Source organism: Acomys russatus, chromosome 7 (assembly GCF_903995435.1).
Source record: "Acomys russatus chromosome 7, mAcoRus1.1, whole genome shotgun sequence".
Taxonomy (NCBI): Eukaryota; Metazoa; Chordata; class Mammalia; order Rodentia; family Muridae; genus Acomys; species Acomys russatus.
The window spans coordinates 39,539,866-39,555,043 of record NC_067143.1 but is presented as its reverse complement, the minus strand read 5'-3'; the positions used below and the strand labels follow the sequence as shown (position 1 = coordinate 39,555,043).

At 37.7% G+C, this 15,178-nt stretch overlaps 1 protein-coding gene across 1 annotated transcript in view; it reads left to right on the top strand.

Moving 5' to 3' along the window:
* LOC127191945 (vomeronasal type-2 receptor 116-like) overlaps nt 1-15,178 on the top strand; it is a 44,494-nt gene that overhangs the window by 16,160 nt on the left and 13,156 nt on the right. The window contains exons 2-4 of the mRNA XM_051149313.1: nt 4,304-4,583; nt 4,967-5,773; nt 13,603-13,830. Coding sequence (XP_051005270.1) covers nt 4,304-4,583; nt 4,967-5,773; nt 13,603-13,830 — 1,315 coding nt within the window. The remainder of the gene's footprint in view (nt 1-4,303; nt 4,584-4,966; nt 5,774-13,602; nt 13,831-15,178) is intronic.

The window sequence follows — 15,178 nt, the reverse complement described above, 5'->3', positions numbered from 1 at the left end:
ATGGGTTAGCTGGGTGGCCAGGGATTGGACCCACCTGTCCCTGACACAATTTGGATCCCTCTCACCTGATAATCAGCAGCACTGGTGTTTTGTAGTTCTCAGTTTCATCTTTAGGTCACTGTGCAGTCCTGTATTTCCTGTTAATCAGATGCAGTGTGTGATTGGTGCCTCCATCTTGCAAATCTCCAATCAGGTTTTTATGTTGTCTTTGATTCACCTGGACTAGAGATTGTTGCAGAGTGATAAATATTGACCTATTTACATTCTTATGCATGAAGGCATTCAGTTTGGCCAGCATCATTTGTGAAAGATGCTGTCTTTTTGCAAGGTGTATTGATGAAATATCATGTGTGTGAATTTATCTCTGGTCTTTTTTTAAAACTCCGTTGATCAAAATGTCTGCTTTTATGAAAATATTATGCTATTTTAATTAATATAGGCTCTGTAGTGTAGGATGCAGAGGAGATATCTCACCCTGGCCACTATGTATTGTGCTCTAATAATGGCATTTAGTCACCTGGGTTTGTGATGATTAAGGGCAGCTTATGTACTGACTCCTTGGTTTGTTCTTCTTGATACATTGTTTTGTTCCTTTTGTATCTATGTGGGTTTTCAGTTTTCTAGTTATGCCTTGCTGTTTTGCTGGCCCTCCCTGCTGGTGCATTCACAATAATGCTGGAGATTGAGAGAAAGACAGGCCCCAGGTAGATGGTCTATTATATTGCTATGGGTGACTCTAACTATTGTGTCTGCAGTGACAGAGCACATCTAAAGGTTTCTTTTAACACATTTCCTTAAATATATAAAATGTGTTTGTTTATTGCAGGCATTAGTGAACTACATATTTTTTTAATTTGTATGTTTAAGTATAATATTCTTTATTGATGAGGTTACTGGATTTCTGAGGAAATGGGGACAGTTTCTTCTGGAACATCCTAGGCTAAATGTCATAAATAGTATTCTAAATGTTTACTTAAAATACATTTCATATAGTGCATTTTGTATGTATGATGATCAATAGAGTGAAGTTTATAGTTATTCATAAAGATTGTTTTCAGTTTTTAATAAAATATTGTGAAATGATATTCCAAGCAGAGGAGAATATTTTTTGACTACCACTCAATAAGAGGAAAGTCTTGGAAGACATAGAAATTTTTAGAAGAACTGAAATTGCATGATTTGTGGGAATCATTAGTCTGTTTACCTAAAATACGTATAGGCATGGGAGATTATGCACAATGATAGGGAAAGTTTTCATATAATAAATAAGCAATATTCAGGGTAAAATGCAACATGAGGAGAATGATACAGAAGTCCAAATTATCTAATGTAGATGAGAAAGAATGAAGAGAAGTTGGATAGAGTTTGTAAAAGGAATCTTCAGGAATGCCTGTTTTTGTCTCTCATGAACCTCTGATAACCCTAGATAGACATCATTGCAAGTAAGTCTTGCCCTAGACGTAAGGGAAAGTGTATTTGTAATTCAATTTTATTCACTGTTAAATTACCCTAGCTAATTAACCAGTATGCCTCATTTGCATGATCTGTTTTACATGTATGAGAAATTTTGTGTTTAAAATTCTGAAAATTGACCCTGTAGGATCTTTCAATATATGTGATTACATATTTACTTTGCAGGAGATGAGAGAGGTCCAGGTAAATGGTTTAATTTCTCTTAAAATATGAGTAAGAAAACATGATAAGCCACATATTTCCTATCTTGACCCCTGTCTGCCATTATACCAATGAAAAGTAATTCTTAATGTAGAAGTGGACTCATGGATACATATATACCTCACTTGTCCAAAATGTATTGTGTTTTCCTGATCATTCCTTTTAAAGCCTTGTATGTTACACAGCAAACATTTTTCCGCATCACTTTATGTTTCTCTTTCTACACTCTGCCCACAAAGCATAGTTTGTTATATGGATATTAAAAGTGATTTTATCACTAATATTTGAATACTTCTATCATGACTATAAACATGCTATAAAAGGTGATAAAGCAAGTGAATTTATAGACTAAAATATAAGACTATTAATATACCTATGTGGTTTTTTGGCTACATGATAAGAGATATGGTATTATATCAAAATGAGTGAAATGTGACTTTCTAAAACATGAAGAAGATTTAGCAAAAATATGTATTTCTCATCTCTGTGGAAATCTGGTTGAAGAAAGTATTGGTATTACAAAGACAGTCTGACTTGACAGCCTATGACCATAAAGTGGGGGAGGAGGTCCCCCTTGGTCATAGACCTAGAAGAGGAGAATAGGGTGAAAGCAGGAGGGAGGGAAGAACAGGAGAATGCAAGTGATAGGGTAACATTTGAGTTGTAATCTGAATAAATTAATTAAGTAAAAAAAAGAAAAATTTAAAATTAGGTTCTCTCTATCCATTTACTCCAGTTTGGATCAAATTGCCAGAGACTTATGAGCACACGATTGTATTTCTTTTGACCTTGTTAAACCATAAAATAGACAGTTGAAATAGTAAAAGATGTATATGTGAAAGACATTTGGGGGATGGCTTTTGTTCCTTGGGCTTGTCTTCTTGAGCTTAAGCTATGCAGTTAAGGACCCCTGCACTCGGTATGGTGATGTGATTAAATATATGTATTTATTGTGTTTTAAGAAAAACAAAGACAGTCTGTCTAAGAACCTACTAGTAAAACATTTAAGGGTACCTTTTAGCTATCTCTGAGTAGTGTAGTTTTAAAAATAAAGGAACAATAATTGAAGGGAAAATAAAATGCGGTTATATTTTGCCAGACTTTTATGATAATTTCCTTTGCCTTTATATTATTAATAGAGTAGATGTCATGTGACATTGATGCCACTTTTTCATAAGATTTTGTAGAACTTAATAAATTTATTTTGTGACAACTTAAAAAAATTAATGCAAACTTAGCCTGTATGTATTCAGTTTAACCTGAAAATGAATAGTTAATGACATTTAGTGGATAACTCACCAGATGCAATATGGCATAAGGTTTGTTGGTTTAATCAATTTCTGGTCATTTCACAACAGTTCTCAGTTGAATGAACACTTTTAAAAAAATAGGTTTCAAATGTGATGTCTCCTTTGAGGACCTATTTAATAAGATTTTCCTTTTAGCTCAGCAAATGTAATCTTCTGATTGCTTCCATTCTCTACATCTTGGAATTTAGTTGATGTAAGAAGTAAAGTTTATTATGTACATTTGCTTTCTATACTGCCTCACATACTGTAGATTAGATCTGAGAGATACTTCAGTGCTTGTAGAGAACATTGTTTATCTTCAGGTTGGAACTGTTTGTATATAATGTTTTCAACACTATTTGATTTGTATTGGTAAGTGTACCTTCTATTTGGATTGTGGATCCCAATTTTCCCTATAATGCTCTCCTGTTTATACAAGTCATTATGTAAGCATATTTAGCTGTAGGTAGTGATTTCCATAGTTATGATTGTTTAAACTATCCTTGGATTTTTCTGTTCCCACAGGAAGCTGAATTTCTCATTTCAAGATATATAGCAGCAAATTTGTGAACAACGTCCTAATTTGACATATTAAACGCTAAGAGAACAGTAATTCCAGTGGGGTGATTGGAGAATTCAATTTTAAAAGTACAAATATAACCTGCTGTCCTTCCTCTGAGTGCCACCAGGTCTCCCCCTCCAGGGGACATGGTCCGATGTGAGGCACCAGAGTACATGAGAAAGTCATATCCCACTCTCCATTCAACTGTGGAGAATGTTCTCATATTTACATTAACTGTGTATCCACTCACCTTGCAAGGCTGTTAACACAGACATTTTTAGCAGCATGTTTGTCATGAAATTGGCCAGTAAAGCCTCTGTATAAAAAAATGTAACTATCTAAGTAGCAGTTAATATCCACTTTTTCTACATATGTTAGGTATTATAATTACAGTATAAATATATGAGAAGATTCAGAATTAGTGTTGGATGGGACATCTTTTCTCCTCCATGGATAGCACACAGACCTTTTGTAATGTTCCCAGAAAATAGAATGGAAGTGCAGGAATTTTCAAAAATGATAGAATTACATTGAAAGAAAATACACCACACACACACACACACACACACACACACACACACACACACACACACACACACTTAAGAATCCTCATATTCTTCAATAAGTTTCACATCCAATATACCACATTAATAGGACTTTTTTGACATTATAGCAACATGTCAAGAAAAAAGAATTTAGTGACGAACCCATATTGAATTTGTTTCAGTGTATCTTGTTTGGAAGTTAATCTCTCATGATCAGTGTGCTCTTCTTTCAGCTTGACACCTAAGAACATCCACTTGATATTCTCTCTTTATTTTGCTATGGAAGAAATCAACAAAAACCCTAGTATTTTGCCCAACATTTCTCTGCTAGTTAAAGTTAAATGCAACATATTGGCTGATCTGTGGAAAACTTCTTTGTCTGAAAATAGAAGAAAATATACTCCTAACTACTACTGTGAAAATCAAATAAGATATTTAGTTGTACTTACAGGACCATTGTGGTTAATATCTGCCATGCATTCACCACACCTATACATCTCTAGAACTCCAGAGGTATGTTTGAGTGGGTTAAACTTAATGAAGTTTTCTGTCCTCAAGATGACTTTCTGAATACCATGGCAGGTTGAAAGATAGATACTGGATTTATGTCTATTCTAATCTGTGAAACATAACTAATTTCAGTGGCAAACAGAACCTTATTACAATCTGACATTGGAGAAAGAAGTAATGTGAAGTGTTTTACCAGGAGGCTTAGTTCTTATGTACTTGTTTTGTACTTGTTTAGATAATCACAAGAAATTGGATTTGATTTTAATAATGAGATGAAGAATTTACAATTTTTATCTCACCCAGTTTTGCTTAGCATGCCTAGATCTTAGGTTTGGTCTTATTTTTTCATCTTCTTTATATCGATGCTTATGCTTTATGTCTTTCAGCTTTACTATGGTCATTTTCATCCTCTTCTGAGTGCCAATGAAGATTTTCCTTATTTCTACCAGATGTCTCCCAAGGACACTTCTCTAGCACTAGCCATGGTGTCCCTGGTGGTTCACTTCAGATGGAACTGGATAGGAGTGGTCATTTCAGATGATGACCATGGAATTCAATTTCTTTCTGATCTGAGATGGGAGATACAAAGACATATTATCTGTTTAGCATTTGTGACTATTATCACAATGGATACAGTATTATACTTTAAAATGTTTAAAAATTACTATAACCAGATTATACTGTCATCAGCAAAAGTTGTGCTCGTTTATGGAGACAAAGAATCTCATCTACAATGGAACTTTATAGTGTGGAGATCACTAGACATTCGGAGAATCTGGGTCAGTGTGTCACAATTTGATATGATCACAGTGAAGGGAGATTTCTTGTTTAACACTTTTCATGGTTCTCTATTTTTTTCACATCAGCAGTCTGAGATATCTAATTTTAAACAGTTTATACAAACAGTACACCCTTTAAACTACAGTAATGAAATTTCTCTTTCTAAACTATGGTGGGTTTATTTTAACTGTTCATTGTCATCAGCTAATTGTACAAAGCTTAAGAATTGTTCAACCAACACCATTTTGAAATGGTTATCTAGGCAGAATTTTGGAATGTCCATGAGTGATACAAGTTATACCTTATACAATGCTGTGTATGCTGTGGCCCACTCACTCCATGAGATGATTCTGCAAAAAGTAGACTTATGGTCAAATAATGATGAGAAGAGACTGGAGTTTGACTCCTGGCAGGTAATTAGTCTTTCCGTAAATATGTCAAAGAGATGAGTTTCTTAAATGAAAACTTAAGTTTTAAATCTGTGCAAATTAGCAACCTCCTCCCAAGATGCATATATATTTGTACTTTTCCAGTGTACATGAGGCAGATAGTGCTAGTGTCAAAAATTCTGAAAATACTGGCACACAATTCAGCACTTTGCAATCTAAATTAAGGAATTCTGTCCAGAATATTTCAACAACACATGCATCTCATGTTTGTTTTTTTTTCCTTTTTTTATTATTAATTTCTTCAAATTACATCTCAGTTGTTAGCCCATCCCTTGTATTCTCCCATTCCTCCCTCGCTCCCGCTTCCCCCCCATTCCCCTCCCCTATGTCTGTGACTGAGGGAGACCTCCTCCCCCTGTATATGCTCATAGGGTATCGAGTCTCTTCTTGATGATCTATTATCCTTCCTCTGAGTGTCACCAGGCATCTTCATCCAAGGGACATGGTCAAATATGGGGCACCAGAGTTTGTGTGAAAGTCAGATCTCCTTCTCCACTTAACGGTGGAGAATGTGCTGTCCATCGGCTAGTCTGGGTAGGGGTTTGAAGTTTACTGCCTATATTTTCCTTGACTGGTGTCATAGTTTGAGGAGGACCCTAGGGCCCAGACCCGCCTGTAGTTTTCCAGGACCCTCTGGATCCTTCTATTTCCTCATTCTCCCAGGCTTCTCACATCTAAAGTCTCAATATGATGTCCTCCCATCTGACCCACTTTGCTGGTAGGTAAAGTTTTTCATGGGGATGTACCCCCTTGGACTAGTGTCTCAATATACGTAAGTATATACCATTTAACTCTTTTTGATTCTGTGTGAACTCACTCAGTATGATAATTTCTAGTTCAATCCATTTGTCCACAAATTTCAGGAATTCCTTGTTTTTAATAGCTGAGTAGTATTCCTTAGTGTAAATGTACAACAGTTTCTTTATCCATTCTTCTACTGAGGGACACATAGGCTGTTTCTTTGTTCTGGCTATTATGAATAAGGCAGCTATGAACATGGTTGAGCATATGTCCCTGTTGTGTGGTAGTGCATCTTCTGGATATATTCCAAGGAGTGGAATAGCTAGGTCTTGAGGAAGCCCTATACCCATTTTTCTGAGATAGCACCAGATAGATTTCCAAATTGGCTATACTAGTTTGCATTCCCACCAGCAATGAAGGAGTGTTCCTCTCTCCCCACATCCTCGCCAGCATGTGGTGTCGCTTGAGTTTTTGACCTTAGCCATTCTGATGGGTGTAAGATGGAATCTCAGTGTCGTTTTGATTTGCATTTCTCTGATGACTAAGAAGGTCAAGCATTTAAGTGTTTCTCAGCCATTTGATAGTCCTCTGTTGATAATTCTCTGTTTAGTTCTGAGCCCCATTTCTCTATTGGGTTATTTGGTTTGGTGGTGTTTAATTTCATGAGTTCTTTATATATTTTGGATATTAGACCTTTGTCAGATGAAGGGTTGGTGAAGATCTTTTCCCAGTCTGTAGGCTGTCACTTTGTTCTCTTGACAGTGTCACTTGCCTTATAGAAGCTTCTCATCCTCATGAGGTCCCATTTATTAATTGTTGACGTTAAGGCCTGGGCTGTTGGTGTTCTGTTCAGTAAGTTGTCTCCTGTGCCTATATGCTCCAGACTCTTCCCCACTTTTTCCTCTAACTGGATTAATGTCTCTGGTTTTAGGTTGAGGTCTTTAATCCACTTGGACTTGAGTTTTGTGCATGGTGACAAATAGGGGTATAATTGCATTTTTCCACATGTAGACATCCAGTTAGACCAGCACCATTTGTTGAAGATGCTGTCGTTTTTCCATTGAATGGATTTTGCTTCTTTGTCAAAAATCAAGTGAGCAAATGTGTGTGGATTCATCTGTGGGTCTTCAGTTCAATTCCATTGATCCTCTAGCCTATTGCTGTGCCAGTACCATGCTGTTTTAATTACTGTTGCTCTATAGTACAGCTTGAGATTAGGTATGGAGATTCCTCCAGAGGATCTTTTATTGTATAGGATTGTTTTTTCTATTCTGGGATTTTTGTTTCTCCATATGAAGTTGAGAATTGTTCTTTCAATATCTTCAAAGTATTTTGTAGGTATTCTGATAGGGATTGCATTGAATCTGTAAATTGCTATTGGTAAGATGGCCATTTTTACTATGTTAATTCTCCCAATCCACGAACAAGGTAGATCCCACCATTTTCTGATGTCATTTTCAATCTCTTTCTTCAGAGATTTAAAGTGTTTTTCAAATAGGTCCTTCACTTTCTTGGTTAGGGTTATTCCTAGATATTTTATATTGCTTGTGGCTATCGTGAAGGGAGTAATTTTCCTAATTTGTTCCTCTGCCTGTTTGTCATTTGTATATAAGAAAGCTACTGACTTTTTTTAGTTTATTTTGTATCCTGTCAATTTGCTGAAGGTGTTTATCAGATGTAGGAGTTCTCTGGTGGAATTTTGGGGGTCACTTATATACACTATCATATCATCTGCAAATAGGGATAATTTGACTTCCTCATTTCCCATTTGGATCCACATGATCTCCTTTTGATGTCTTATTGCTCTGGCTAGAACTTCAAGATCTATGTTGAAGAGATATTGGGAAAGTGGGCAGCCTTGTCTGGTTCCCGATTTTAGAGGGATTTCCTTGAATATCTCTCCATTTAATTTAATGTTGGCTATTAGTTTGCTGTATATAGCCTTTATTATGTTTAGATAAGTGCCTTGTATTAACGATCTCTCCAGAACTTTAAACATAAATGGGTGTTGGATTTTGTCAAATGCTTTTTCTACATCTAAAGAGATGATCATGTGGTTTTTCTCTTTCAGTTTGTTTATATGGTGGATTACATTGATGGATTTTTGTATGTTAAACCATCCCTGCATGCCTGGAATGAAGCCTACCTGGTCATGGAGAATGATGTCTTTGATATGCTGTTGTATTCACTTTGCGAATATTTTGTTGAGTATTTTTGCATCAATGTTCATAAGCGAAATTGGTCTGAAATTCTCTTTTTCTGTTGGGTCTTTGTGGGGTTTAGGTATCAATGTGACTGTGGCCTCATAGAATGAATTTGGTAATATTCTATCCATTTCTATCTTTCGAAATAGCTTGGATAGTATCGGTATTAGCTCCTCTTTGAAGGACTGGTAGAATTCTACACTGAAACCATCTGGCCCTGGGCTTTTTTTTTTTTTTTTTTTTTTTTTTTTTTTGGGAGACTATCAATGGTTGCTTCTATTTCTATAGGCAAAATAGGGCTATTTAATTTGTTTATCTGGTCTTGATTCAATTTTGGCAAATGGAGTCGATTGAGGAAATTGTCTATTTCCCTTAGATTTTCAAATTTTGTGGCATAAATGCCTTTAAAGTAGATTCTTATGATTTTTTGTATTTCTTTTGTGTCTGTTGTTATGTCTCCCTTTTCATTTCTGATTTTGTTTATTTGGATAGTGTTTCTCTGTCTTTTAGTTAGATTGGCTAAGGGTTTGTCTATCTTGTTAATTTTCTCAAAGAACCAGCTCTTGGTTTTGTTGATTCTTTGGATTGTTCTCTTTGTTTCTAATTTATTGATTTCAGCCCTGAGTTTGATTATTTCTAGGCATCTACTCCTCTTGGGTGTTTCTGCTTCTTTTTTTTTCTAAAGCTTCCAGATGTGTTGTTAAGTTGTTTACGTGGGATGTTTCTATTTTCTTTTTAAAGGCACTTAGTGCTATGAATTTTCCTCTTAGCACTGCTTTCAATGTGTCCCACAAATTTGGGTATGTTGTTCCATCATTTTCATTGAATTTCAGGAAGTCTTTTATTTCTTCCCTTATTTCTTCCATGACCCATGTGTCATTAAGTAGAAAGCTGTTTAGTTTTTTGTTTGCTTTTTGTTAATTCTGTTGCTGTTGAAGTCCAGCCTTAGACCATGGTGATCTGATAAGATACAAGGTATTATTTCAATCTTCTTGTATCTGTTGAGGTTTGCTTCGTGACCAATTTTAGAGAACGTTCCATGGGATGTTAAGAAAAAGGTATAATCCTTTGAATTTGGGTGGAAAGTTCTGTAGATGTCTGTTAGATCCATATGATTCATGACATTGGTTACTGAAGTTATTTCCCAGCTTAGTTTTTGATTCAAAGACCTATCCTTGAGTGAAAGTGGGGTGTTGAAGTCTCCCACTATTAATGTGTGGGTATCGATGAGTGGTTCAAGCTTTGTTAATAACTCTTTTACAAATGTGGGAGCCCTTGTATTAGAAGCATAGACGTTCAAAATCGTGATGTTTTCTTGATTGACTTTACCTTTGATGAGTACGAAGTGTCCATACTCATCCCTTTTGATTAATTTTGGTTGAAAGTCTATTTTATTAGATATTAGAATGGCTACCCCAGCTTGTTTCTTGTGACTATTTGCTTGGAATATTTTCTCCAAGCTTTTACTCTGAGGCAATGTCTGTCCTTGTGGTTGAGATGTGTTTCTTGGATGCAGAAGAATGTTGGGTCATGTTTATGCATCCACTCAGTTAGTCTGTGTCTCTTTATTGGAGAATTGAGACCATTGATGTTGAGAGATATTAATGACCAATGATTGCTAAGTCCCTTCATTTTTGGTATTTGTAATAGTCGAGATTTTGTGAGGTTGTGATTTTGCAATGGTATAGTTACCTATTTCCTATGTAGTTTTGGTTGTAGTTTGACCCATTGGGGTGGAGTTTTCCTTCTAATAACTTCTGTAAGGCTGGATTTGTGGCTAGGTACTGTTTGAATTTGTTTTTGTCATGGAATATCTTGTTTTCTCCATCAATGGTTATTGATAATTTCGCTGAGTATAGTAATCTTGCCTGGTATCTGTGTTCTCTTAGGGTTTGCAGAACGTCTGTCCAGGCCTTTCTGGCTTTCATGGTCTCTGTTGAGAAGTCGGGAGTAATTCTGATAGGTTTGCCTTCATATGTTCCTCGGCCTTTTTCTTTTGCTGCTTTGAATATTTTTTCTTTGTTCTGTATATTTTGTGTTGTTATTATCATGTGGTGGGAAGATTTTCTTTTCAGGTCTACTGTATTTGGTGTTCTGTATGCCTCTCGTATGCTCATATGGATCTCCTTCTTCAAAATGGGGAAATTTTCTTCTATGATTCCATTAAAGATATTTTCTGGGCTGTGGAGTCGGTTGCCTTCTCTTTCCTCTATCCCTATTATTCTTAAGTTTCATCTTTTCATGGTGTCCTTGATTTCTTGAATGCTCTGTGTCAGGCACTTTTCAGATTTAGAATTTCCCTTGATGGATCTTTCCAGTTCTGCAATTGTATCCTCAAGTCCCGATATTCGTTCTTCCATTTCTTGCAATCTGTTAGATAAGGCCACCTCTGAGATGCTTGCTTTCTTTTCTGATGCTTCTTGATCACGTTTTTCTTCCGTGGGTTCCATCTTTATCTTCAGGTCTTGAACTGTTTTAATGATTTCCTTCATCTGGTTATTTGTATTTTTCTGAAATTCTTCAAATGCCTCTTTATATGACTCTTTTAAATCCTCAGCCCTCTTGTTTGCCTCCTCCTGCTTTTGTTTACAGATTTTATTTGTTTCTTCCCTTATCATCTTACTTACTAAGGACTTGAGGTCATTTTCTTGTATATCAATTGTTGTTGGGTTCTCCAGGTTGTTTTCACTGGGATTGCTGGGATCTGGAGATGGCAACCTGTTTTGGTGTTTGTTAGCGTTCTTTCGCTCTCCTCTTGTCATTTTGGTGACTCTGGTGTTGGGAGGTGGTTTGTAGTGACCTTTCCTGTTTGAGAGTGGATAGTTGATGCCTGATTATAGGTAGGGTGCCCTTGCCTGTGGGGATCAGGGAGTATTTCCCTGGACCAGGCAGGTGATTCAGATTCTACTCCTGGAGATTTTTCTCAACACCTTAGGCTCCAGGTTGAGTGATGCAAAGTAGGTTTCTGTTTGGGCCTTTTCACCTTACTGCTGTAATTCAGATCAGCAGTTTTGGGATCTAGAGTAAGGTCAGCACACAAGCTCTCTGGTTGTGTAGGTTGATCCCAACTGCCTGTCCTTCATGTTGCTTTGTAGCCAAGACCCCAGGTGGATCAGATCTTCTGGGCTGCAGCTGTCTTTTAGCTCTGCCTCTATACTCTGTAGGAGTGTCCAGCCTCTCCCATGAATTTGGGAGTTCTTGCTGGGTCCGCAGGAGCTGACCCAGATAGGATCTGCCTGTTGGAGATTACAGGATCAGTGCCTGGTGGGCCTGAGACAATATGGTTTCAGGTCACTTGGCAGTATCCAAGGAGGCAGCAATTTCCACACCCCTGTAAGCCAGGACGCTCCCAGATTGCTTTAGATCAGCAGTTAGACCCTGCAAGCATGACCCACAGCTCCCTGTATCATGGGAGGTCCTGTCGTGCCCACAAGTATGGACCCAGCTAGGTCCTGTGGTTTGGGGAGTGCTGGGTCAGTGCCAGCAGCCCAGGCGGGTGGCTGGTGACAATGGTGATTCAGACTGCTGGCGAGAATCCCCTGTATCTTCTCTTTCTGCCTGTGAAAGCCAGGATACTCCCAGCTCGCTTTACATCGGCAGTTAGACCCTGCAAGCATGACCCACGGCTCCCTATATCGTGGGGGGGGGTCCTGTTGCGCCTGCAAGAATGGACCCAGCTAGGTTCTGTTGTTTGCGGAGTGCTGGGTCAGTGCCGGCAGCCTGGGCGGGCGGCTGGCGACAATGACGATTCAGACTGCTGGCGGGAATCCCCTGTATCTTCTCTTTCCGCCTGTGAAAGCCAGAATGCTCCCAGATCACTTTAGGTCAGCAGTTAGACACCTCAAGCAAGACCCACTTCTCCTGATAACGTGGGCGGTCCCACTGTGCTGTGGGAGCAGTCCACACTGGTTTCTAACTGCCCCTGTTTGCAGGGTCAATCCTTTGTGTCTGGGTTCAGATTGGGCCCAGGACACAGACCGCAAGCTACATGCCAGTTCTAGCTGGTTTTGGTGAGTCCCACCACCTCTGTTTCCACTCGGGCTAGGCAGGTGACCTCTGCAGTTTGGCATGGTGTGGATGGAGAGGTTCAATGGTAGTTTCACCCTATTCGCTGAGACTCCTCAGGTTGGGGGCTCCAGAAAATCCCCTCCCCAAATGGCGAGTTTGGGTTTTATGTGCCGGCTGCAGCTTGGTTGTGGATTCTGTTTCAGAGTTTGGGGAGTGCGTTTAGCACCTCCGGGCTATTGCTTGTCCCGGGGTTAGACCCACTGGCGGTCTGCAGAGTTTTGGGCCCCACTCACCTACAGTTCTCAAAATCCAGCAGTCTGTGGCTCCATTCATGCCCCTGGTCTCCTCGGAGTAGATCAGCTATGGTGCATACTGGTCAACACCATCTTGGAATCCCCGCATCTCATTTTTTTAATATTTGAAAATATTTTCTCATGAAATTCTTAAAGGAAAATTTGAAAATGACATGTTTTTATGTTGATCAATGTAATGAATAGATCTCAAATAATTTCAAGAACTTCTGTGGTATTTTGACCATTAAGGACCCTCAATTCCCTATGTAATAAACAAATAACACTGTTTGTATAAAGAAATAACTACTTACCCACACTCGAGGCATAAAATTCAGGTATGTATGTGGTAGGATATCAAATCAGTGTCAAAAATGATATTTTAAAAGCATTGAAAATTTATATCAACATGGTATTTCCTCCTTTTTTACTATTAAATACTTCTGATAGTTATATTTTAGGAAAGGACAGTGGAAATTGGAGACATTACAAACATTTTCTGGTCTAATTTATAGTTATATTTGAAACTAAAATGACAAATGTGTTGCAGATATTCTCTTTTCTGAAGAACATACAGTTTGTCAGTCCTGCTGGAGATCTGGTGAACATGAACCAGAAAGTTAAACTGGACACAGAATATGACATTCTCTATATTGTGTATTTTCCACAAAATTTTGGACTGAAGGTGAAAATAGGAAAGTTTTCCAGATATGTTCCAAGCGATCAGCAATTGTATATTTCTGATGAAATGATAGAATGGGCTACAGATTTTAGACAGGTAATTTGCTCTTAATTCTAATGCTTTACAAGTAGCATAAATTCCTAAATAGCATTGTCTGCTTCCGCTTAGTCATGGGATAAAGCATTTTGTCATTTACTCACTTATTGACCACTTTCTATACATGTAGATTTCTCCCCTTTCTAATTTTACAATATATAAATCATCACACATTCATAATATTTACCTTAAAACAATAAAAATTTATTGTTTTATTCTTTTATTGAAGATCAATTTTTTCTCATACAATATATCCTGATTATAGTTTAAAATCCCTCTATTCCTCCCAGTTCCTCCCCCATACTGGTCCCATCCACTCCAGAACCACTCTGTTTCTGTCTCTCATTACAAGTGAACAGGCATCTAAGACATGTAAACAAACCCTAACAAAATAAAATACAAAATGAGGAAGAAAAAACTATGATATTGGAGTTTGATCAGCCAACCCAACCAGAAGAAGAGAGTCCCATAAAAGGCACAAGAGTCAGAGGTCCCTGAATATAACAGTCATGAGTCCCACAAAATATTAATCTAATAATTGTAATATCTATGCACAACTACAGGCCCTGTGCTCTCTGTGAGCTTATATATACCTTGTTTAATTAATTCAGATGATCTTGGTATGCTGGTGTATTCTATTTCCTATGGCTCTTAAATTTTTTCTATCTCTTCTTCTGCAGTATTCCTGAGTTTATAGGGGAAAGGTTTGATGAAACTTCCAATGTAGACTCTCTTTCCACATAATATCTGGCATGTGCTGCTGGAGGAAACCTCTGTTGATGGCTAGATAAGGTGCTGCTCTGTGAATACAGCAGAATATCATGGGGAAACATATTAGTGATTTTTGTTTTTAGACCACTCTTATTTGTTTTTTACATTAGGTCTCTGAGCTTTCTAGTCATGGTTTCATGGTTAGCCAAGCTGTGTCCAGTGTGTCCCTCTTAACAGAGTGGGCTAAATGTCAAATTAGACATTGGTTGACTGTTCTTACAAGTTCTGTGCCACCATGGACTTAGCATGTTTTCTAGGTTGGACCAAAGTTAGGTCAAATTTTTGTGGCTGGGTTGAGATGTATATATCTTTAAGTAGCCTACAAACAATCTTTCTGAACAAAAGAGACTAGAACATAGGGGTGAGGGCTCCATGTAGGAACCAGCTAGACTTCTCCATGATAAGTGCATGGTGTGGATATTATCCTCTGAAATGGGGCCACACTGTCAGCTTGTAGAAAGCAAATTTTTGTCTTAACAAGAGCCTGGCATGTTTGAGAATTACCATGGGATGCGCTTGGCCAAATAATCAATTGAATGTCTCCTAGTTCCATAACTGGAAACCTTGCTGTGCTATC